The 26,845-nt window shown below is 44.7% G+C and overlaps 1 protein-coding gene across 1 annotated transcript in view; it reads left to right on the forward strand.

Moving 5' to 3' along the window:
* The window catches only part of LOC124802938 (putative inorganic phosphate cotransporter), a 279,538-nt gene that overhangs the window by 215,573 nt on the left and 37,120 nt on the right, over positions 1-26,845 (forward strand). The window contains exons 6-7 of the mRNA XM_047264024.1: positions 11,691-11,911; positions 18,242-18,388. Coding sequence (XP_047119980.1) covers positions 11,691-11,911; positions 18,242-18,388 — 368 coding nt within the window. The remainder of the gene's footprint in view (positions 1-11,690; positions 11,912-18,241; positions 18,389-26,845) is intronic.

Here is a 26,845-nt window from a genome sequence, read left to right on the forward strand (position 1 = left end):
GAAGTTGAGTCCCATAGTGCTCAGAGCCAGTACTTACCAGCTGATGTCCCTTGGCCGTGATGGACCAACAGAGATCAACTGTCTGTTTGTTTACGCATGCCCAACTACTTCCCTTTCCACCTCCGTGCACTGTGCCGTACCGGCCGTACAATCGGTTACGATCGTGAAGACACCATGGACAGAGGTGACACCGCTGAAGAGTACGCTTAACGTGTGGCAAAGCGAATGGCAGTGCCCCTGAGGCTGCTCAATTGTACAAAGAAGCTCCGCAGGCAGCCCGTCAGATTTTACATCGGCAAGTACTCTGTCCACATCATATCCAGTGAGTGCAGCCCTCAACACGTAGAGTTCCCTCCTAGAGAAAATTTCTGCCAATGGGTGGAACAATAGTGTACCCTGAATCCCCTGTTTGTAAGCAGTATTCTGTTCGCAGATGAGGCTGGATTTACCCGTACTTTTAACTACCATAACTGTGACGTTTGTGCCGATGTCAATCCTAACGCAGCACACCGTATCACGACATCAGCAGCGTCATTCGTTGAATTTCTGGGCAGAACTGCTCTGAGACCTCATAATTGGACCACACTTCCTACCATACAGACTAACCAGGCAGCAGCACATGCGGTTTCTGCGAACTGTACTTCCAGAAGTATATCATGATATCCCACTGAACTAACCCCTGAACATGTGGTTCACGCATGACGGTGCACCAGCACATTTTCATTTACGAGTGCGCCGGCCTCTAATTCGGACGGATAGTCAACATTGGATAGGTGGAGGAGGGCCTGTGCCATGGCCTCCAACGTCTCCGGATTTAATTCCCATGGATTTCTGTGTGCGGGGTCATGTCAAAAGCCTGGTTACGCTAGCGAGGTCAACTCTGTTGAGGAATTACGCTTGCGGATTGAAACAGATTTCCAGCATTTACAGAATTCCCCTGGACTGGCTGATAGGATTCGCAACTTATTTCATGTATAAGTTGCATGTTGGATTCAGACGCATGGACAACATTTGAAACACCTACTTTAACGTTTAGAGATGCCATGTGTTCCTAGACATTGATGAACCGCAACAGGAAACAGGGGTTCATTTGTGCACCCATGTTTATTGGAGCTTCTTAGCTATTTTTGGCCTGTACTTTCCATGTGTGAATTATTGACCATCGCTTCTGAAACGCCTTGTATAAGAACCAGAGTGAAGGAGGACATTAGTCACCAATAGTCAAGATTGTGATATGCACTAGAAGACAAAAATAAAAGAATTTGAAAAAAACTTTGCACAGTGCAGCGACGAAAAGCCAAGCACGTAGTGGAACCGTGAAGAGACGACGATTCTTACTTCGGACGAAAGGAAGCAGCTAGACTGTGCCACACTTGTAATCTTGAAACATAAAAATTGGAATATAAATTGTAGTGGCCTAGAATACTTGGCCGCATGTGCGCCCGCTACGTCAAACCGGCAAGCAGGACGCTGCCGACGCAATGGAGGGAATCTTAGCTATGCAGCGTTTACATGTTCGGATATACAATAAATCAGAATAAAGAAAAAATATGTAGTGGTAATTAAAGGAGTTAATTAAATGAAAAATGAATTTAAAACAGGTGATAGAAGTAAAGTAGACATTTAAATAAGGAATACACTGCAGAGCCAAAGAAACTGATACACTTGCCTAATATCGTGTAGGGCCCCCGCTAGCACGAGGAACTGCCGCAACACGACGTGGCATGGACTCGACTAATGAATGAAGTAGCGCTGGAGGGAACTGACACCATGAATCCTGCAGGGCTGTCCATAAATCCGTAAGAGCACCATGGGGTGGAGACCTCTTCTGAACAGCGCGTTGCAAGGCATCCCAGATACGCTCAATAATGTTCATGTCTGGGGAGTTTGGTGGCCATCGGAAGTGTTTAAACTCAGAAGAGTGTTCCTGGAGCCACTCTGTAGGAATTCTGGACGTGTGGGGTGTCACATTGCCCTTCGGGAATTGCCCAAGTCCGTCGGAATGTAGAATGGACACGAATGGATGCAGGTGATCGGGCTGGATGCTTACGTGCATGTACCTGTCAGAGTCGTATCTAGACGTATCAGGGGTCCCACATCACTCCAACAGCACACGCCCCATGTTGTATCCTGCCTAGTTGTCAAGGAAGGGGTGTCTAGGAAACTTGCTTCTCGGATCGCTAGACAAAGGTTCAAGCAAAACGTATTAAACAGTTTTGTTATGAAATGAATCAATGACAATACTTAACTTTGAGCAATACATAGCTGTGTTGCAAGCAAAGGGTGACATGGAATAGAATCAATGTCCTTCAGTATAACGATTCCAATACAAGTTAAGTAATACAGTGAATGCTCTTATTCAGGTCACTGGATACTTAACTTTGAGCAATACATAGATGTGTTTCAAGCAAAGGGTGACATGGAATAGAATCAATGTCCTTCAGTATAACGATTCCAATACAAGGGAAGTAATACAGTGAATGCTCTTATTCAGGTCACTGGTCTTGACGCTTCTGTAGATCTGCATAGAAATGGGTTAGAGATGGGGCCCCTCCACGCCCGCACCAACGTGGTGACCAAATCAAAAGTTCTGCTGTCACCTCCGTCAACATGTTAGTTATTTAGTAAGTGGATCACAGGATGCTGGGCTGTGATGTTATCCGTGCGTCTGGGTAAGACTACACATAACACGACCCATCAGGTGATAGTGGACGAAACGAGAGTGAGAGTAGCGATTTGAAGAGCAGAGGGAAAAAAGTGCCAAGGCTCGTGCCGTGGGAAAAAACCTCTGCGACAGTGGGATGGGTAATAAGAGCAGTAGTGGCTTACTAGCTGCGATAGTTCATGCAAGGTTGGATTTGTTAGTATGGGTATCATGCATCATTACCGTGGTAAGCGATTGCGATGTATCCCAGTTGCTGTAGCCGCTACATTCCTGAAACAATCAAGATCGTTATATAGTAGTGGGAGATCGGCCATAGATCATCTCACTGTGTGGGGGATGTGTGGAGCTTGTCTGCATGCAGTGTACGGTACGGCTTCCCTGCGTGGTGCCAGTTATTCGGCAGTGTATTCCAGCTGGATATCCAGTAATGGCGTGTGATTAACAGGGACTCACCTGTAGCGTTGTGTTTGCGTGTGCTTGGCCATAGATGTTAGGTCCTTACAAGTATGTCTTTTGGTCTTTTATGTTTCCATCTATGGTTGTGGTCGTAGTTCCCCAGATTCAGAATAAACGGGTTCTGCGAATGTCTAGAATTTCTGTATAGTCTTGTGGTGAGTTTATGGATTACCTGGGTCGCGATCAGTCGGGAGCGGCGCTTATGTTCTCTTGGCCTAGAGGCCGCAGCAGTCGCGTTGTTGTCCTAGAGAGGGGTCGTTCAGCGTGCTATTGGCTGACGTCTTTTTCACAACCACCTCCGCTCCGTCGTTTCCGACCGCGTGCCGGCGCTTGACTTTACTCCGGAACACCCCACGCCATTACAGAGCCTCCACCGGCTTAAACAGTCCCCTGCTGACATGCAGGGTCAATTGATTGAAAAGGTTGTCTCCATACCCGTACACTCCAACCGCTTGATACCATCGGAAACGAGAATCGTCCGACCAGGCAACATGTTTCCAGTCATCAACAGTCCATAATCGGTTTGAAGGGCCAGGTGAGGTGTAAAGCTTTGTGTCGTGCAGTCATCAAGGGTAGACGAGTGGGCCATCTGCTCCGAAAGCCCGTATCGGTAATGTTTCGTTAAATGGTTCGCTCGTTGACACTTGTTGATGGTGCAGCATTGAAATCTGCAGCCATTTGCGGAAGGGTTGCACTTCTGTCACGTTGAACGATTCTCTTCTACATCTACATTTATACTCCGCAAGCCACCCAACGGTGTGTGGCGGAGGGCACTTTATGTGCCACTGTCATTACCTCCTTTTCCTGTTCCTGTCGCGTATGGTTCGCGGGTAGAACGACTGCCGGAAAGTCTCCGTGCGCGCTCGAATCTCTCTAATTTTACATTCGTGATCTCCTCGGGAGTTATAGGTAGGGGGAAGCAATATATTCGATACCTCATCCAGAAACGCACCCTCTCGAAACCTGGACAGCAAGCTACACCGCGATGCAGAGCGCCTCTCTTGCAGTCTGCCACTTGAGTTTGCTAAACATCTCCGTAACGCTATCACGCTTATCAAATAACCCTGTGATGAAACGCGCCGCTCTTCTTTGGATCTTCTCTATCTCCTCTGTCAACCCGACCTGGTACGGATCCCACACTGATAAGTAATACTCAAGTATAGGTCGAACGAGTGTTTTGTAAGCTGCTTCCTTTGTTGATGGACTACATTTTCTAAGGACTCTCCCAATGAATCTCAATCTGGCACCCGCCTTACCAACAATTAATTTTATATGATCATTCCACTTCAAATCGTTCCGCACGCATACTCGCAGATATTTTACAGAAGTAACTGCTACCAGTGTTTGTTACGCTATCGTATAATCATACAATAAAGGATCCTTCTTTCTATGTATTCGCAATACATTACATTTGTCTATGTTAACGGTTAGTTGCCACTCCCTGCACGAAGAGCCTATCCGCTGCAGATCTTCCTGCATTTCGCTGCAATTTTCTAATGCTGCAACTTCTCTGTATACTACAGCATCATCCGCGAAAAGCCGCAGGGAACTTCCGACACTATCTACTAGGTCATTTATATATATTGTGAAAAGCAATGGTCCCATAACACTCACCTGTGGCACGCCAGAGATTACTTTAACGTCTGTAGACGTCTCTCCATTGATAACAACATGCTGTGTTCTGTTTGCTAAAAACTCTTCAATCCAGCCCCACATCTAGTCTGATATTCCGTAGGCTCTTACTTTGTTTATCAGGTGACAGTGCGGAACTGTATCGAACGCCTTCAGGAAGTCAAGGAAAATGGCATCTACCTGGGAGCCTGTATCTAATATTTTCTGGTTCTCATGAAGAAATAAAGCGAGTCGTCGAACGAGTGTTTTGTAAGCCACCTCCTTTGTTTATGGACTACATTTTCTGAGGACTCTCTTTTTGCAGAATCTCTTTCTGGCCGCAGCGATGTCAGAAATTTGATGTCTTACCGGATTCCTGATATTGAGGGTACACTCGTCAAATAGTCGTACGGGAAAATCCCCACTTCATCGCTACCTCGGAGCTGCTGTGTCCCATCGCTCGTGCGCCGACTCTAACACCACGTTCAAACTCACTTAAATCTTGATAACCTGCCGTTGTAGTGGAAGTACTCGATCTAACAACCGCGGCAGGCACTCTTTGTCTTTATAGACGTTGCCGACAGCAGCGCCGTATTCCGCCTGTTTACATGTGTCTGTATTTGAGTAAGCATGGCTATACCGTCTTGTTTGACGATTCAGTGTATCTAACACGTAGCGCCATCTTCAGGGTCATTAATCCATACTTCCACTCCATTTGTGGCATAACGTAAACGTTGCATTATGTACAATGACGCGATAAAAGTAATGGAACAGCCATATACACATATACTGCATCCTTCCACACTATTTCTTACATAAATTAAACGTTCCATAATGTACACTGACGTGTTAAAAGTAATAAGATAGCCATGTGGACATACACAGATGTCGGTAATATGGCGTACTCGAGGTATAAAAGGGCAGTGCATTGGCAGAGTTGTCGTTTGCACTCAGGTGATTCATGAGGAAAGGTTTCCGTAGTGATTATGGGCGCACGACGGGAATTAACTGACTTTGAAAGCGGCATGGTCGCTGGAGACGTACCATTTCGGAAATCGTTAGGGAAATGAATATCCCTAGGTCCACAGTGTCAAGAGTGCGCCGAGAATAACAAATTTCAGCCATTACCTCTCATCACGGTCAACGCAGCGGCCGATGGCCTTTACTTACCGAACGGAAGCAGCGGCGTGTGTAGTGGTGTCAGTGTTAACAGACAAGTAGCACTGCACGAAATAACCGCAGAAATCAGTGTGGGACGTACAAGGAACGTTTCCGTTACGACAGTGCTGGAAATGTGTCGCTAATGGGCTATGGCAGCAGACGGCCGACGCGAGTGGCTTTGCTGACAACACATGGCCTGCACCGCCTCTCATGGGCTCGTGGCCACATCGGTTGTACTCTAGACGACTGGAAAACGATGGTCTGGTCAGATGAGTCTAGATATCAGTTAATAAGAGTTGATTGCTGTGTTTGATTGTGGCGCAGACCCCAAGAAGCTATGGACTCAAGTTGTCGACAGGGCACTATGCAAGCTGGTGGTGGCTCCATAATGGTATGGGCTGAATTTACATGGGATGGATTGGGTCCTTTGGTCGAAATGAACCGATGATTGACTGGGAGTGGTTATGTTGGGCCACTTGGAAACGAAAATCTGCTCTGGAGTCTGCACTCCAATACCACCCATAAGGGTTCGATAATGATCAAGTCTGGATACTGTGCTGGCCAGGGAAGACGCTGCAGCTCCGTTGCATGCGCCTCATACGACGATTGTTGTATCCTGGCTGTGTGAATGGGTGCATTATCGTCCTGAAATACGGTATCGTTGTTGGCAACTACATTTGAATCATTGGGTGCACCTGATCACCTAAAATGTTCGCATAATCTTTGGCCGTAACACGGCCTCTGAGAGTAGTGACATGGCTGCCCACACCATCACACTTCCATCTGCATGCTTAGCCGTTGGAATCATGCAATCAGGATTGTAGCCTTCTCTTGGCGTTCTCCAGACGTAATCCCGGCCCGATGTTGGAAATAACGAAAACGTTTACTCGACGGACCATATGACGTGTTTCCACTGAGCAGCCATCCAGGATTTATGCTCCTGACACCATGTATCACGATTCTTTGCGTTGGTTGTCGTCAGTAATGGTTTCGGAGTTCTCGATGGACAACGTGGATAGATATGGGCCGGCCGCTGTGGCCGAGCGGTTCTTGGCGCTTCAGTCCGGAACCGCGTTGCTGCTTCGGTCGCAGGTTCGAATCATGCCTCGGGCATGGATGTATGTGATGTCCTTAGGTTAGTTCGGTTTAAGTACTTCTAAGATCTAGAGGACCGATGACCTCTGATGACCTGATGTTAAGTCCCATAGTGCTCAGAGCCATTTGAACAAGCATCCCATGACTACCACTGCTCACGTTATTTTGCCTGTCCCCTGTATATGGCGTCAAGAACACTGGGCACACTGTGGCATCTTGGATGACGTTTCCGATAAAATTTGGTAACGAGATAACTTGAACTCTGGGGAAGAACACGGGCTCCTTAAGAAAGTGTGTAGTCCATGATACTTACCGGTTTGAAGAATATTACGTGGGTTAGGGAAAAATGTTTACTGGTTGACTTTTGAACTGATTATATGTGAAAACGCATTTATTGGTTGATATGTGATACGTGATATGATTCAAAGTAATGAATGCGATGTGTATACCATCTTCAATGTATTTAATCCGTACTTCCACATTACTTCAGTAGCATGATGCATAGATGGGTGTTCCTGTCCATGCTTTTCTGTGTGCACTGCTCGGCAGTGACGTTGCGCACACCGACGCATTGTGCAGTGGGACAGCTTGGGATGTGGGAAGTCTGAGAGCACATCATGTGCTATGCTCACTCAAACAGGCAGACACATGGGGGCGGCTGACGTTATTGCAAATACAGTAGCTTAATTACTCACCTCCATTCATCATAACAAAACTACTGGTATGCAAGTGTGGTCGCTAGCAACAGCTAGTCTTAAATACATCTACATCTACGTCCATACTCCACTTTGTGGAGTAAAATAAAAGTAATGAAATTCATAGTTCTAGTTAAGAAAAGCGTTAAATGCATGAGCGGTATTTCTTGAGCACAATAAGTAACCGGTTCACTCCTGAAGTGTTTCCAGTGTGTCTGGACCATGACCTGCTTAACACATAGTTAGTCTGTATCCAAGGACACAACGACACACGGAAAACTGGTCGTTACAAACTGTCATAATATTCTACCTGGTTTTCCTTCTTACGCCACGTTCGTGGTGGTGCAGTACATGCAGCTAAGACGGTAGCCAACACTTACTATCAAAACCATCCTCTTGAACATTAATGATGTTGGCATATCGTGAAATTATTTACTTAAAAATACTGTTTGTGCAAGAATCTGATTGTAGTAGTTAATTTTAATTTTGAAAAGTCATGCAGGTACTGCATAAATAATCATAAACTTGGATCAACTAGGAAAGCAGTTACTGTGTCTTTAAACCTAAGAAAACAAAGCTACTGTTGTCAGTTTTACAGCCAATATTATGCCAATGAAAAATACGGTGTAGACTTTGAAGTTTTCTCTCTGCATGAATTTAATAAACTGCTAACTTCATAGACTAACTGAGAATAACTACATCTTGTAGTGTACAGTCAGACATTAATTTCAGCATGTTTATACACAATATGCGTATGTGCATTAACTACAAGGAGCGCCTGAAAAGTTCGGTGAATGGTGTCCAAAAAAAAAGGAAACAAGAGTTACGAACTAAATGCCTTTACCGGCCTTCAGAGTAATGACCATCAGATACAACAAAATTCTGACATCGGTTGTAAAGCAGTTGGATATTGTCAGCAAGGGCTTCTTGTGGATTCGCTTAGAGCGCAGTAGTCACTCATTGTTTGATCGGCTGACAAAATCGAAGATTAAAATCGATGTTCATCGCCTTTTTAGACAGTAAGTTTTCTACCCGAAGGAGACGGCTCATTCAAGGGCTCATGCTTATTAAACTTTTTTGTTTCTGTCTTTATATACTTTCATGTGTCTCGGTGTGAGACACTGATCATGATACACATTGTATAATAACTAGATGCTGCTATTTCAGTTCATGTAACGCAAAAGGCCTGTTACTTCTTTAGTAAACGATGGAAGTATGCGTTCGGCACTACACTTGACCCGCAACTCATCCAAGTATTGGAAAGCATTCCATCGATCTGGCAGTAATTCCATCTCCTACCTGTCAACCTGAGCAAATCTGAAACTTTTGCATCCTCTCTCTTGGACGTCTTCTCCATCCCTGATGATCCTCATTTTGACCACTTCCTATTACCTACAATCTTAGAACGCACAAATACCACTGTTACACCCCCTGGTCACAACTTCCACTTCTTGGACAACATGCCACAAACACTTATCACAGCACATGGCATAAAACAAATAGTTGAAAAAACGCAAGACTTCCGCTGGGCACAACTGCATCGCCTGAAAGAATGATCCTTCTCCTTCCTCGCCATACTTTCAACGTTTTATAACACTATCTTATCCTCAGGTACTATACTGAACTGCAGAAAACCTCCACAACCCTACTTTTCCCAACTCTCACGAACCCACTACCGATACCTCCTCTTACCACCCCACCAGCTTAACATCAGTATTCAGCATGATCTTTGAATCCACCATCTCCAAACATATCCATCAACACATGTAGCAACACCACCTCCTTCCTGTTAACCACTGTGGCTTCCATCCCAGTATCCCCTCTGATGACCGTCTTCTGTATCTCACTCATCTCTTATCTCACCAGCACAACACCTAAAATTCCGCCATTTTTGTCCCCCTCGACGTAGAGAAAGCCTATGAGCATGTATGGCATTCCCGTTTCCTTTCCAAACTCAAGACTTATTCACTTCCATTTAATTACATGTGCCTTATTGCAGCCTTCCTATCTAATCGCCATCCTTTGCCACCATTAGCAACACCAACTTCCATACCTTCCATCATTCTATAGCTGTGTCCCAAGGCTCTGTCTTCTCTTCCTCCAAACCACCTCTGCCAATCCACCTCGTTTGGTATGCTGATTAACACTTCTTTCCTCGCCCTCGCTCCAGAAATACCAACGATCTCTCTAAATCAACCTTAGTCAGTTTACTTCCCAAAACGGTCCTTCAGAATTAACCCTTCCAAGCACTAATCCGTTAATAGGATGAACCACTCTTCATACCTTCTACTTCGCCATCCACAAGCATCTTGCCTGATTAACTAACGCATTGAAATAACTCATATTAACAACTGATAGCCAACGAACATGGAAAACTCATATACTAGCTATTGAACAGAAAGGCCACAAGAGACTAAAACAACTAACTGACTGAAGTTGGGGTTTGCAACCCTCCATCATCCTCGACCGCTACAGGGCGGGCAAATAATATTGGTCTGGAGAACAGCGTTCCAAAAAGGTAGACAGAAACACAGAAGAGGAAAGGAAATACAGTATTAAGCTGACTATAGCAGATGTTGAAAGTGACCAACATTCATCTCTTGGCACTTTTGGGCCAGGTCAGCAAGTTGTTGAAGGCGGATCGAAGCTGCACTTCTGGAATTGCTGTAGTCTCTTCCGAAATTTTCTGCTGCTGTTCTTGAAGACTATGATGGTTGTTACAATACACCTTAGACTTGATGGCTCCCCATACAGAGTAATCGCACACTGACAGATCAGTGACCTGGGAGGCCAGCTAGGGCTACGACCAGACTGACCTCTGCTAACAACTCTGTTACATGTGAAGATTGTGTAAATGTGTTCCAACATTCCGTTGGGTGTATGGACAGTTGCTCCATCCTGTTAGAAGTAACTTTAGATCTTTCCCTCCTTCGTTAACGCTACCACAAATTCATGTCCAATCGTATTCACCCTGTAAAATACCTTTGACTTACCCATCCTTTCCTATGCAAATGTTGCCTGAATATTCGTTCGACCTGAGTTTTATCTGTCCTCCCAAAAACCTTGAACGTCAAGCAATGCAGCATGCTTTCCACATACGTTTACTACCCCGACGTGGCTGCTTTAGTATCTTATCAAACCCTCCTCACCCACACTGAATGTCTCTGCATGTCCTTCGCTCTCCGCAAACCACATTCCAATAATCTCAGTGTCTTCCCCTGGCTGCCGCGCCGTTACAAAGACATCCCACAGTCGCTACACCTACAAACGTCCATTTCCTACCACAACACAATTCCAACCGATTCCCTCTCCAAGATAATGAAATCCACTCCAACATTTATGTGATACACATACTGTAATTCCCCAGCTATCTCACTGCAGACCAGGGCTCCCCTCTCCCTCTTCCCTAATCATTTCTCCAAGTCCTGCCCACTCTTGATTCAATGGCACTGCCCACTGACCAGACTCCTCCTCACTTTCTCTCTTTCCACTACACACCCCAACACCTAACTTCATCTCCTTTTGTTTCCTGCCTAATAGACCCTTGCATTTTTAACCAACCACTTCCATCCTCTAGAACGCAATTTTCCCTCCTCAGCTTTCTCCAGCTGTGCAGGTCCTTCAGTCTTTTGGTGAAAATGTAGTGCTCATTTTTAATGCACATCACTGTCATTTTTTACAGTGTTTGAAATGTCTATTTTTTCATTTTGTCTTAACCTATTAGCCTTTGCTGATTTTAATGTAATGAATGGAAACAACTTTGTATTTTTTCTATGTAAATACCAGCATGCAAGGATCTTCTCATAGATTTTAAAGATTTTTTTAACTTTGCGTATTTAGTTTCTTGTTATCATGTCCCTTATTTAAATTGTGTGGGCTTTTGGCTGAAGAGTGTGTTATTGTACCGCTGGCAGCCCACCTCTTGCCAATATGGGATGAGGAGGTTGAAATAATAACAACTTGACCTGCATAGAACAGGGTGAACTTTACTGGCATGCGGTTCCCAGGAGGGACCTTCGGCACGGTGGTGACGTGGCCCATCTGCTCGGCCATTATCGAGGCCCTGGGGTGGAAGGCGAGCTTCTACATCCTCGGCGGCATCGTGGGCGTCTGGACCATCCTGTGGTTCGTGACGGTGTACGACTCTCCCGCCAGACACCCGCGCATCTCGCCCGACGAGTTGACCTACATCACCACCAGCATCGCGGATACCGTCTCCACGGAGAAGGTGAGATCTACTACTCGTCCAGGAGTTGCTGACAAACAGAGATATTCGAGGCTGCCATTGTATGCTGACCCTTTGCTGTTGGATTGGCCCCAGCACTGCAGTAACTGTACACCCATCTCATGCCAGTCCCGCCTATGCTGATCATTTCTGTTGGTCTAGAAATTATGTTTGCTGCTGCATTTATTTCTTTACTGACATAAAAAAACTTTCCAATGAAGGAAAGCTCTGCATGTCTTAAATTATTTCGTGTATCGTTCAGTTCGAAACATCGAACAAAAGATATGTTCAAATAGTTTACAACAGTACCACATTTCTTCTGCTAGTTTTTCTTGCTGCAAACGACAAATCTTCTCACAGTGTGCCTTTTTTACCGAGTTGACTCAAGAATGCATGGCAAGTTTCTCCCACATAGTCCAAGGAGTTTGTGACTTTCGCCTGCTTTACTTCTTCGTCGATAGTCCTCGGTGTCGACGTACTGCATTGTTATGCTGGCTGAAAAATGGGTGGGAGGGGGGGGGGGCGGTGGAAGAAGTTTTACACTCAATACTGTAAAAGATGTAGCCGACACTTGCACAATTGCATTTCACAGTTCTTTACTTTCACTGCTCACAACCCCCCAATATTACACAATTATATGGCCAGTTCACTATTGGTAAATGTTGATAAGTCTCATTAACAGGTTGCAGGCAACATCAGCATACTGCTACAATAGTTTGCTGTTCAACATCTATGAGTAGTAAAAACTTAACCACACAGTTCACAGTTCTTGCAGAATAATACGGTATGTATGACACTGTTTCTCAAATAAATTGAACAGACATTGTCATTAATTGTTTTAACACACAGCCTATTTGTGTTACACTTATTCCACTGTTAAGTTGATGCATTGTTGTTAATTTAACCAGTACATAATTCCCGTCTGAAAATCGGCCGTCTCGGAACAAAAATCGGTCCTTAATATATCCTCACTATAATAGGCACTGAAACTATACATTGTTTAATGTTCAAGTTACAGAAATTGCAATTAAAACATAACCCATTAAATTAACTGATTTCATCGAAAACTCCTTATTTTTAACATTTTTCCTCCGCAAAGCTGAGGGCGAATTATTAGTATCAATAATGAAATTAACAAATGTAGATATACAAACAATACTTTTGAGAAACCTGGTTATTAATTTGGAATTAATTAAGTGCTGGCTTTGCTAATATGTTTTCGAATAGAGCACAATAAATGCTTTAAGAATTCTAGTAGTTCTTTCAAATGTATATAAGTAGTACAGAATTTATATCTGTTTATAAGTCAACAACAGAATCTAAGTCACGAAACGATTACTGATTTCATCCTATAACAAAAGTATTAACTAGGAATGCTCAAAATAAATTAGGAAATTAACAACATACACAAAACTAAGCACAAAATTGGACCTGATGCTATATTCCTTAAGACTCTTCTCTTTCTCTTTTATGAAAATGGAGATTATACTCATGCATGTTAATGGTAATTAGGCAAAAATGAATATAAAATTACATTAAGGAGGCAGATGGCAAAACAAGAGAGAAAGTCAAGAGGTCCCAGCTTGCTTCGTCACAAGTTCTCCTTTTCTGACAGCCGACCTCTTGAATTTGTTCTTTTTTATGATATGTTTCTACAATTTTACAAATAATAGCCGGACACTGTACAACACCTACCACTTCTTTGAAAGACGTGCCCAGGCACCTGGTTGTAACAGACTGGCTCTACACGTGGGGACTGTAGTGGGAGAAGTACAGCATCACGTACACCTCAAAATGTTTCTATTTCTCATCTGGTGTATTCTGAAGATCATGATGACACCTTAGCTGGAAAAGATATGCCGTGGCATCGTTTATGAAATGGTGCTGTAACGGTTATGATTATTCGTAAATGAGGCTCTACTTCTCAGTAAAGAGCCCTAGAATATAATTTGAGTGATGCCTTGTTTTATTCCGTGCTGTAAGTCTTGCCACAGCATCATTACCACCAGATGATTACAACAAATGAATACATAATCTGTCACACGTGTGCTCTTTGTCGTAAATATTTTGAGCACTGAACTAAGTTATGCACACTACCACTCATAGTATTGACGAAACTTTACACTTGCGACTGTAATTGGCTTCGGCCATCACCTAAGCGTCCATTTTCGAGTGGGATAGGAAGAGAAATGACTAGTTTTGGTACATGGTATCCTTTGCCATACGCGATGCAGTGGCTTGCGGAGTATTTATATAGACATTGATCGACTCACCTTCAATATCCGCCTTCTATCCCCCATGCGCATCCTCTACGACCTCATCCCCTTCCCCCAGCTTCTCCTTTTACTTGAGCATGTCCGCACCCTGTATATTGTTCGCCGAGTCGATCCCCCCTCCCCAGCCTCTGGTGTACCCTTCTTCTCTGTCCCCAGCCTGTTGCCGCGCCTTTACCGTTGTGACTCACCCTCTCCACCTCATTCCCTAACGCAACTTCCGGCACCTACCCCCTCCCCCCCCTAGATGAAGAGCTTCGCCATGACATCTACTTCTCCTACCAATTCTAACCCTGAAAACTGAGAAAATTTTATTCAAAGGTCAGCAAATATCGACTGCGGGAGGGAAAATTCGTATAGTCGAAAGTTTATGTACAGTGGTAGGAGGAAGAGTTCATGAGAAACATACTAAAAATTCTGACCAGTGTGGTATGAGCATGGGGATGGAGGAGAATGTAAAAGTCATTTGTTTAGGTTTTTCTCGAATACCACGAAAACTGCGACATCCAACGAAAATGTTATCCTGTGCAAAATTAAACTACATTAAATTTCCTACAGACAGGTTCTACTCATTTTTTTTTCTCTAGCATTAATAATTTCCATGTTGCAGGGGGTGGCAAAATCGCAGTTTGTTAAAAGTAGGGTTTTAATGTTATAAAACTGATGTTTATTGTTAAATGAAGTGGGTCATAACAAATATTATATGTGTGTGCCTCATCTTTCTGCAGTACAACCATATTAAGGGATAAACTGTATTCTGGGTGTGTATCAGGGTGGAAATGCGGAGAGGGGGGTTGGAGATTAGAAGTGTGACGTAAGTTAGGTTGCTGGATTGCGGTGATCGACTATCCTCCTTCATAGGTTTGCAAAATGAAGAGCGAGCAGGCAATTACCCATTCTGTCTACTGCACTACGTTACAAAAAGCGACTACAGGGTCTCTCACAAAGTTATACCGACCCTTCCCTATTTCGCTTTATGAATCACTGGCGACGCATTGTACAGACAACAAACTGAAGGGGGGTTTGGGGGGGGGGGAGGTCGTTACTTTCGACGAAGTGTTTTAACACTACACTGAATACATGTATGAACTGCTAAGAATACAGATGCATTTTCTGTCCAGTTCTCTTATGTAGATAGGAAAAATAACTTTAGTTATCTCGTGTTTATATAGTGGAGCTATTGTCAGTTTATTAAGTAGGTACTTGTTTCCGGCTATGAAGGGCTTTTGTGTAGAATACATTCCTATAGCCGGCCGAGGTGGCCGAGTGGTTCTAGGTATTTCAGTCCGGCACCGCGCGACTGCTACGGTCGCAATTTCGAATCCTGCTTTGGGCATGGAGTATGTGATGTCCTTAGGTTAGTTAGGTCTAAGTAGTTCTAAGTCTAGGGGACTGATGACCTCAGATGTTAAGTCCCATAGTGCTCAAAGCCATTTGAACCATCTGAACATTCCTATAATCAAAGGCTGAGAAACGCTTAGTTTGTAAGTGTAACATTGTCAGTGGCCTACGGTGTTGATGGGAAAGGGATTGTATTGATAAATGTGATACCTTGCTGCTGTCTCTCGTTGACAGCATATTGTGAAGCCATGTGACTATGTTGTAATCGCAAACCCCCTCCATTCAGAAACTGCTGGCTCTTGTAGAGTGCGGTCCACTTAGTGCACGCACTACCGAACATCCACAGTATATACTGCAGTATCCCAGCCATTTGCAGTGCAGGCAGTGAAATCGACATTGTCGACAACATACTGATAGCGCGTTACAGTTGCGGCAGGCTCCTCAGTTGACAGTTCCAGCTGATGAGCTTATTTACAAAATGGCTCATTCAACAACTGCAGATAAATACTCAATAAATTGAAAGTAGCTCCGCTAGATAAACACGAGCTTATTGAAGTTATTTTGCCTACTTACGTGAGAGAACCGCACATAATGTCCGTCTGTAAACTAAAAAGTGAGCAGCGCTTATGCTGAGGAAGTTCCCTTTCCCGAAAGAACATAACAACTGCTTTGCGGGATGACTGAGAAACAATTTTCTTGTAGCAGTGTAGAACAGTGTGCTGAGATTAGCGTAGGATCTGTCCTATAGGCTTTTCTTACGTTTATGTTAGCAGCAACTCATATAATTATGTATTCTATATAGTATTAACACACTTTGTGGAAAATAACTCCCCACCTGCACTGCGTCACCGGGATGCATAAGGCGAGATGCGGACAGGTCGGTATACCTTTGTGAAATATCTTTTAGGCGCTTTTTGTGACGTAGTGCGGTAGAGGGAATCTGGAATTGTCTGTTGACTCTTCATTTAGTAGATTTATGAAGGAGGGAAGTCCATGACCACAATCCAGATGCGAGCGACCTACCTTCCGTCACACTTTTAACCTCCATGCCCCACCCCCTTTTCTATCCTGTTACACACCACAACACTGACAATGGCCTTGCCGCAGTGGATACCCCGGTTCCCGTCAGATCACCGAAGTTAAGCGCTGTCGGGCGTGGCCGGCACTTGGATGGGTGATCTTTGACTTGTAGTCATTTTTACACATTGCTATACTATTACGCGAGAATTATGTAAGCGTACACAAATGTTAGGGAAGTAATGCAGGTTGGCGCCATTTTTACACGTCATTTTGATAGTACACTCTGACTGGCTGGTGGGAAGCGCAACTGGCCTAGTTGAATTCTTAATTTTTTTTAAAATTTATTTTATTTATTTACTGAAAGTACATTTTGACTGGCTGCCTCCTTTTAATGCTTTGCTGTGATTGATTGGAAACAGATGGAGGTGGGTGGGGCATAAAGCACAACTGGGCTTCTGGATATTTGTTTGGCTGGCGGTAGGATAGGAGAGAGGAGCAGAGGGCATTAGGAATGCGTGGCTTGATGGAGGATCATGACGTGACTGAGAAGAGTGATACGTCACTGATAAGAGTGATGACGTCACTAGGTAAATGACCTCGGTCGCGAGATACCAGAAATGGAAATAGTGTTCCAAAGAGTCGGTAATCACAGTACTTAGGTGCGAGGTTGAGAGTGTGCTCTGTGAAGTGTGGCACTGTAGTAGGATCTAGGCTCAATTGAGATTCGTAGACGTTTAACTTCAGAGAGAAAAAGGAAACGGAATTCATTAAAAAATCACGAAAATGATGTCAAAACGTTCAGTAATAAGTCTGAGGATATGATGATTTTTAAAATTTTTGCTTATGCCTTTACACGAAATTTTCACTACGTCACGCTTGGAAATGTTTAATGATCCAAACTGCTATAGGTGATTTTATGAATAAAACAAATATAATAATTAAAGGAGACGGTTAAGTCTTTTAAAAGATTTTATGTGACTGAGAACTTCAACCGAGAAAGTCTATTCATTGTGTTGGTTACTTGTATGGAGCAGTTGTACCTGGTAAGACAGATATCATTGGACTGGAAGCTGCAGATAGTTCATCCTATAATTACTGTATGTGTCTTGGAAGGATTTCTCCTTAGGAGCCAGTCGTTGTACCAAGAGGTGAACTGGTTGACACTGAACTGGGAGGATGGGATGAGGGTCACGGAAGTTGATGTCGCCAGAGGACAAGAAGAAGGGACCGAGAGACAGTGGGAGTATAGAGGATGTACAGAAGGTCAGAGGGTACAGCATATTTGGTTGTACCTACAGCGGAGTGAAAGATATGGCTTTGGTGCTATTTTAAATGATTCCGTAGGATGGCAACTTGGGTGCACAAATACAATAATGCGGACATAATTTACTGATGTGCTTGGTTCTGGACGTTGGATTTTATAAGATCGAGGGATACGCAAAATGGTGAATTTACAAGTATTCTGTTGGCAGGGTTGAAGGTGGGTAAGGCAGAGGTGTTGGGCGCTGCAACAGAATTTGAGATCGAAATTGTGGGTGCAATCCGTACAAGTAATTAGTAGAATTTATATGCATACGACGGACAAGCATAATCCGAAATGTACCACGGATTTTTACCAGTGTTGTTACATGGGCAAGCATGAAATCCAGTATCTGGTACCAAGTGAATCTAGAGTCCCAACACAGTGATCCTGTTTCAGAGGGTGCTGCCGTTCTTGTCGGTGATAACTTCCTGTCCGTTCCTGGCGCTGGTGGCACTGCACTTCGGCAATCTGGGAGGACTCTTCTTCCTGATGACTGAAGGACCCAAGTACATGTCTGAAGTTCTCGGCTTCGACATCAAACAGGTAAGAGTTCTTTCCACCTTAGCCGCTGTATGAGCTTTAATGAGATCCAATTTCTATGCTTTTCGCCAGATTTAAATGTGTGATATAAGACTACTTGTAACTTAATGTGTTTTCAATTGATAATACTGCGCATTGCACTGTGGTATACCCAAGAGATTCGATACTATTTTGGAATTTCGTTGTTTTATTGGCATAATTATACCTTGCACAGCAAGGGCGTTTCCTCCAAGAACTGTTTAGTCAATTTGAATTTGACTACGTAGACAAGTGACTTTTTATTATCTGCACGCTCTGAGTTATGATGATCTTATAGGCGATAACCTGTAAGCGCCTCAGGCAAAAAAATCGCTATCGTGTGCCTGCTGATTGGCTATATCAGTGGATCATTTACAGGTGTCAAGTACCTAATAACATCTATGTGAAACCATTTAATGTAGAACAGGTATTAAAACGTATCCTAGGAGAGTGCTAAAGCCTGATTGGTCGTTATTGGAAGGATCCTAAGTACGGGTATTTTAATGACGTAGGAGGACATCTATAAAACATCTGCTCGATCGATTATTAGTTCGTCACAGCTTAGTTTATTCAGCACGATAGCATCTCAGAAATGCTCAACAAACCACAATGGGAAAGAGTATAAGAAAGTCACTAGATTCCAAGACCCCACACTACAGCTCGAGAAGAGAAACATTACTTTCTTGTTCTCACTGACGTCCCGCGCCATCTCAGAAATGATTGACACAGGTATTATATCAGTGTTGTTGAGAAACAGCTTAAATCCCTAAACCTAAACAAGACTCAAGTACCAGATGGCTTCCCTGTCAGATTCTGGACAGAATTTGGATCTAAGTGTTTCCATTTTCAGCTGCAACGTATCGTACGTCCCTTGAACGGAAAACTATGCCCAATCATTAAAAGTACGTCCAAGTCAGGTCGACGTACAAGAATGGCGGCAGAAGTGATCCACTAAACTACGGTCCAGTCTAACCGACAACCATCCGCTGTAGAATCTTAGAAAATATTCAGATCTCAAACATAACGCAGGTTTTCGAATAGAATGAGCTCCTCCATGCCAGCCTACGTGAATTACGAAAACGTCGATGATGCAAAACACCATTTCCGCTATCCTCGCGTGGCATCCTGCAAGCCTCGGATCAAGGTAATCAGGTGAATGTACAACTAGGAAAAAACAAAGCCCAGAGTTTGTATGTGGTATCTGTTCTTTCGTGCATCTCCGAAAGAACAGACACCATTTTGATACAGCAGCCACTATGAACCCGGTATCTCCGACCTTCCTCCATATCGATACGCAGGATGAGCAAGGCCACTGTCATTGTTAGGTACTGAAGAGCCTCATCGACATAAGTGGAAGTAACTTCCGGGGTGCCCCAGGCAATTTTGTTGGGGTCCTTGTTTTGGTACATTAAGGATCTGGCAGGCAATAAAATAGGGACGGGAAAAACCGACCGGCTAAAACCCATACCGGTATTTTAGTTCTGAATAATCGGTATTTTTAGGTAATTATTTGGTGTCGATTGTAATAGGTGTTTTTTGTTTTTTACTACACTGAAGCGCCAAAGAAACTGGTATAGGCTAGCGTATTCAAATACAGACACATGCAAACAGGCAGAATACGGCACTGCGGTCGGCAACGCCTATAATAAGACAACAAGTGTCTGGCGCAGTTGTTATCTCGGTTACTGCTACTACAATTGCAGGTTATCAAGATACGAGGGCCGTTCAGAAAGCAACCTCCGGTTGATTTAAAAAAATACACCAAGTTAAATAAAAATATTTTAATATATACATCTTACAACTACATCTTTGCACTATTTTTCTACATAGTCTCCATAGCGATTGAGGCACTTATCGTATCTCTTCACAAGCTTTGAAATTCCATCTGCATAAAAATCACCCGCTTGTGCCTGGAGCCAGCCTGTGACCGCATCTTTGAGCTCTTCGTCGTCATCAAACCGCTGTGACCCGAGCCAATTCTTCAAATACATGAAGAGGTGATAATCACTTGGCGCCAGGTCTGGGCTGTAAGGTGGATGGTTGATAACGTCCCACTTGAAGGACACAAGAAGGGCCGTTGTTCTGCGAGCAGAGTGAGGATGGGCGTTATCGTGCAAAAAAACGATACCGGAAGTCAGCATACCACGGCGTTTGTTCTGTATAGCCCGTCGTAATTTTTTTATTGTTTCACAGTACACGTCTTGATTAATGGTCGTACCACGTTCCATGAATTCAACCAACAACACCCCTTTGGCATCCCAAAACACCGTTGCCATCAGTTTTCTGGCAGAAAAACCTTGCGAGGCTTTTCTTGGTTTGGTAGGCGAATTTGAATGTGCCCACATCTTTGATTGTTCTTTTGTCTCAGGGTTCACGTACTTAATCCAGGTTTCGTCACCGGTCACGATTCTGTTTAACAATGGTTCTCCTTCGTCCTCATAACGTGACAGAAAGTCTAATGCAGAGGCCATTCTTTGAGTTTTGTGGTGGTCGGTAAGAATTTTGGGCACCCATCGTGCACAGAACTTACGGTAACCCAATCTTGCTGTCACTATCTCGTACAAGAGAGTCTTAGAAATCTGTGGAAAACCAGTAGACAACTCCGACATTGAGAAACGTCGATTTTCACGAACTTTTGCATCAACTGTCTGAACGAGTTCGTCAGTCACCAATGATGGTCTACCACTCCTCTCTTCATCATGAACGTTTTCTCGTCCACTTTTAAATAAACGTACCCATTCACGGATAACTCCTTCACTCATAACTCTTGGTCCGTACACGGCACAAAGCTCACGATGAGTAGCTGCTGCAGAATATCCTTTGGCTGTAAAAAACCTTATGACAGCACGCACTTCACATTTGGCGAGGTTTTCTATTGCAGCACACATTTCAAACTGCCACAAAAACTAAACTAGCGCAGGTACGACGTTCACTCGACCACGACTTGATGCCGACTGACCTGTTGAGTGCGTGAACGCACAGATGGCGTCGCTACTCCCCCCACAACCCGCACTGTGACCAATCGGAGGTTACTTTCTGAACCGCCCTCGTATAAGTGAGTTTGAGCGTGGGGTTATAGTCGACCCACGAGCGATGGGACACAGCATCTCCGAGATGGCGATGAAGGTGTGATTTTCCTGTACGACCGTTTCAAGAGTGTACCGTGAATACCAGGAATCCGGTAAAACATCAAATCTCCGATATCGCTGCGGCCGGAAAAAGATCTTCAAGAACGGGAACAACGACGACTGAAGACAATCGTTCAGCGTGACAGAAGGGTAACCCTTCCGTAAATTGCTGCAGATTTCAATGCTGGGCCATCAACAACTGTCAGCGTAAGAACTGTTACGTCAGATGGCCACTTATTACGACTTCTGCAGTACTTGTTAGCAGCAGACACAGTGGCTGCCCCAAAGACTGAGACGGCGTGGAGTTTTACAATTATTTATTGAGCTCTCTTTACAATTTCTCCCTCGTCGTCGCTGCCCAGCCCTGCGGGTCCTTCCGCCTGGCTGCTGCTGTGTAGATTCTCCGACAATGAGCGCAACGCGCGCCACCAGGGCTCCGCTGAAGCCAGAATGCCCTGCGGTTGAGATGAACTCGTCGCCACTCGGCGCCCCCAGTACGGGCACGCCCACGGAGCCGCGTCCCCATGAGGTCAGCTATCGACGTCAGCTGCCGAAGCCGTCAGTCGCGATGTCCGCGAGGTCTCGTCATGAATGGACCATGCGCCGTGGCTCCCAGTTGCCGTGAAGTCCGGGCGTCAGTCCCCGTCGGTGCCTGTGACCAAGACCGCGCTTCGGCCAGTCCTGCTGGAAGTTCTTGCTGTAGTTAGTCAGCCATGGTGCCGACCGGACTCGGGCCGACATCCAGAGCTGAAGTTGACATCTGGTGGCGAACGGATGACTCCTGCGAGCTGGAACATACTTCCGGAATCGTCACCTACGAAGACTGAACATTCGGATACGGACCACGTCCGTCCTCAGATCCGAACTGCTTCCTAATGGCTTCTGTCCGTTGCTGCCTGCGCTCCAGTATTTAAATCCGGTGGGAGGACGTTTTTTACCCTCGGTGGCAGCTTCTTGTTATTACTCCCGCAGTATATTGCAGCGTAACTTAGCGTGCTGGCCTCACTTCCTTTACTCAGCACTCTCCAGGCTTCGCTCGGCGCTCGGTCTGCGTGCGTCCTTGCGTCAGCCGGCTGATAGACAGCAACTGTCAGCAAGGCTATCTGTGCCGCGCCTACTTCGTAATGCCGCGATCGCCGGCTGCCTCTCTTTTGCCATTCTCCACTGCATAAAGCAACGCTTACTACATGTGGCCTCAACAGAACCAATCAACGAAACATCATCGATATGGGCTTTCGGAGTCGAAGGGCCACTCGTGTACCCTTGATGACTGACTACACGACACAAAGCTTTTCGCCTCACCTGGACCCCTCTGCACCGGCATTGGACTGTTGATGACTGGAAACATGTTGCCTGGTCGGACGTGTCTCGTGCGAAATCGCATCGAGGGGATGGACGTATACAGATATGGAGACAGCCTCACGAATCCATGGACCCTGCAGGTGACTGTTCAAGCTGGTGGAGGCTCTATAATGGTGTGGGGGGTGTTCAGTTGGTGTGATATGGCACCCCTGATTGTCTAGATACGACTCTGACAGGTGACATGTACGAAGGCATCCTGTCTGATCACCTGCATCCATTCATGTCCATTGTGCATTCCGACGGACTAGGGCAATTCCAGCAGGACAGTGCGACACACACATGTCCAAAATTGCTACAGAGTGGCTCCAGAAACACGCTTCTGAGTTTAAACAATTCCGCTGGCCACCAAACTCCCCAGACATGGACATTATTGAGCCTATCTGGGATGTGTTGGAACGTGCTGTTCAGTAAAGTTCTCCACCCCCTCCTACTCTTACTGATTTATGGACAGCCCTGCAGGATTGGTGGTGTTAATTCCCTCCAGCACTACTTCAGACATTAGTCGAGTCTATGCCACGTCGTGTTGCGGCACTTCTGCGTGCTCGTGGAGGTCCTACACGATATTAGGCAGGTGTGCCAGTTTCTTTGGTTCTTCAGTGTGATAACCGAGTAAAAATACCGAAGTATGAATTAGCTATAGTAGCAGCGCTAAAATTTGTTGACTTTGAATAAAATGTTTTTTTTAAAACGAGTAATTATTATTCGTTATATTTCCATTGCGTTATTATCGAAAATGTGAAGAGCGATCAGTGCTATTTTAATAACGATGCCGTCAGAAACGAGTAAAAACATGTGCCATAAGAATGCGTACAGCATTCTGAGACAATAATGCGTCTGTTAAAATGTTACATGGCCTGGTAGACAGTATGTGTGTGCATGCACTGCGCAGGACTTGACCCGTCTGTTCTATATGGTAATTTCACGCTGTCGTCGTCGGACAAGAGTTCTATTACAGGACGGCACCATCCCTATACTGGAAGTATTTTACAAAGTGCGCTATCAGTGCTGTGCAGTGCTCCATTTGCTATAACAGATTTAAAAAGGGAGGAGCCACAAGGAGCTTGCGACATCATATAGGAAGAAAACTGAAACTTAGTAGTTCATTCATAGTTTAGAATAAAAAAATAGAAAGTAGCTGACCTGCTGCCTGTATCTACATAATATGCTTTTTTCTGCTTGTAGCCCTTGAAAACGGCTAAACTAACTCCAGAAATACAGTTCTTCAAAATCAGAGTTCACCCTTTAGCACTTTTTATTCTTAATGTCCACATAGTGGAATGATCTTCGATTAGAACATGATTTCCGAGCAGAGTTTCTAAAAACTAAAATCAGCCTGAGAATACTGGTAATTTTATGTACCATTCAGCCAATTACCGGTGGACGGACTAATTTTTCTTTTACTTCCCTATTTAACTTAATACACACATAAAACAAAGTTTTGCATCACCCCGCTTCCCAGAACTCCTGAAGATAAACATTGACTGGGGATAATGTATCACAAACACAGTCCCTTTGACTGCTCAGAGGTGTCACTAAAACCGCCCATAGATGTGAATAACCATGCATGAGCAGCGCATATTAGACGGAGGGGGTCCGACAGCCGATCAGTTGCAGTCATTACACCAGGAAGAAGGTACACGGGTCGTGTTGCCTGTAGTTCAACCATGCCTAAACGGCCAATACCGCGGTTCAATCGCGTCCGCCTTGTTACTTTGTGCCAAGAAGGGTTCTCAACAAGGGAAGTGTTCAGGCGTCTCGGAGAGAATCAAAGCGATGTTGTTCGGCCATGGAGGAAATACAGAGAGGCAGGAACAGTCGATGACATGCCTCACTCCGGCCGCCCAGTGGATGACCGCTATCTATGGATTATGGCTCGGAGGAACGCTGACAGCAACGCCACACTGTTCAATAATGCTTTTCGTGCAGCTACAGGACGTCGTCTTACGACTCAAACTGTGCGCAATAGGCTGCATGATGCACAACTTCACTCCTGGCGTCCATGGCGAGGTCCATCTTTGCAACCACGACAGCATGCAGCGCGGTGGAGTTGGTCCCAACAACATGCCGAATAGACCGCTCAGGATTCGCATCACGTTCTCTTCATCGATGAGTGTCGCATATGCCTTCAAACAGACAATCGTCGGAGACGTGTTTGGAGGCAACCTGGTCAGGCTGAACGCCTTAGACATACTGTACAGCGAGTGCAGCAAGGTGGAGCTTCCCTGCTGTTTTGGGGTGGCATTATGTGGGACCGACGTACCCCGCTGGCGGTCATGGAAGGCGCCGCAACCGCTGTACGATACGCGAATGCCCTACTCCGACCAATAGTGCAACCATACCTGCGGCATATTGGCGAGGTACTCGTTTTCATGGACGACAATTCGCGCCCCCATCATGCACATCTTGTGAATGACTTCCTCCAGGATAACATCGCTCTATTACTGATGTGTCGGCAGCTGGGCCAACACCTTGTAGATAGAGATGGCTGAAAATGCACGCTAGACTAACGCAGACGGGCGTGAAGTACTGGAACAGGCTACGTAATTAATGCTATGAAGAAAAGTACGTAGCTGGATTAATACTTATCTTTAATCAATCATTGTGGTACATCGCTCTTGACGATACACAGGAGACTTTAATTACAATCACTGTAAGGCTAATGGCGCCTTGCTAGTTCGTAGCCATTAACTTAGCTGAAGGCTATTCTGTCTCTCGGCTAATGAGAGAGAAAGGCTTCGTACATCTAGTCGCTAGCTAGGTCGTCCGTACAACTGGGGCGAGTGCTCTATCGTATCACGAGACCTGCCTTGTGGTGGCGCTAGGTCTGCGATCACACAGTGGCGACACGCCGGTCCGACATGTACTAAATGGACCGCGGCCGATTTAATCTACCACCTAGCAAGTGTGGTGTCTGGCGGTGACACCACAATTACAATGGCCAGCTTTTTCTGCAGACATGAACCCTATTGAACATACTTGGGATGGATTAAATGGGGCTGTTTATGGAGACATGACCCACCAACCACTGTGTGCCGTTGAGGAGTGGGACAATCTGGACCAGCAGCGCCTTGATGAACTTGGGTATAGTATGCCAGGACGAATACAGGCATGCGTCAATGGAAGAGGACGTGCTTTTGGGTATAAGAGGTACCAGTGTGTACAGAAATCAGGACCACGATCTCTGAAGGTCTCGCTGTATGATGGTACAACATGCAATGTATGATTTTCATGAACAATGAAAAGGACGGAAATGATGTTTATGTTGATCTCTATTCTAATTTCCTGTACAGGTTCCGGAACTCTCGGAACCGAGGTGATGTAAAACTTTTTTTTGATGTATGTATTTTGGTTCTATGTAACGTTCTTTATAAAAGTGCCACGTTCTTTAAAAAATTGTAACATTCTTTAAAAATTTATGTGTTTGTTTGCCAATGAAAATGAAATGCGTAATGTTTGTGTTGTGTAAATTTACTGTGAGGTGTGTTGTTGAGCAAATGATGAGCTTAATCAGTTTCACTGTAATCCAAAAAATTAAACAACTTAATCTGGAAAATCAATACGCAATGCCCATAATGAAGTCAATCACTCTGAAATTTGCCTTGTCCCGTGAGCACCGAGTTCTATGGCCCTGTACAATAAACTGACAAAACTCCCTGTGGAAATTAACAGTAAAATAAATTTTTCTTGGCTCTAGAGTCGCAACGGATGTAGTCTTTGTATTCTCTACTCTCCACACTAGGCGTAGAATGTATGCAGTCTTGGCACAGCGAAGTACAAAGCCAGCCGTAAAATAGCTTCACACAAATAATATCAGTAGATTGGCTGATAAAAGAATAACTTTGCAGATGTTCAGTGAAAATACTGGATATTGACTCAGCACTGTGCAGTGCTGCCCACATTGAAACTGTTACAAACATTAATACTTTTCTGATTCTAGGACATTAATATTTTT

This window comes from Schistocerca piceifrons, chromosome 6 (genome assembly GCF_021461385.2).
Source record: "Schistocerca piceifrons isolate TAMUIC-IGC-003096 chromosome 6, iqSchPice1.1, whole genome shotgun sequence".
Lineage (NCBI taxonomy): Eukaryota > Metazoa > Arthropoda > Insecta > Orthoptera > Acrididae > Schistocerca > Schistocerca piceifrons.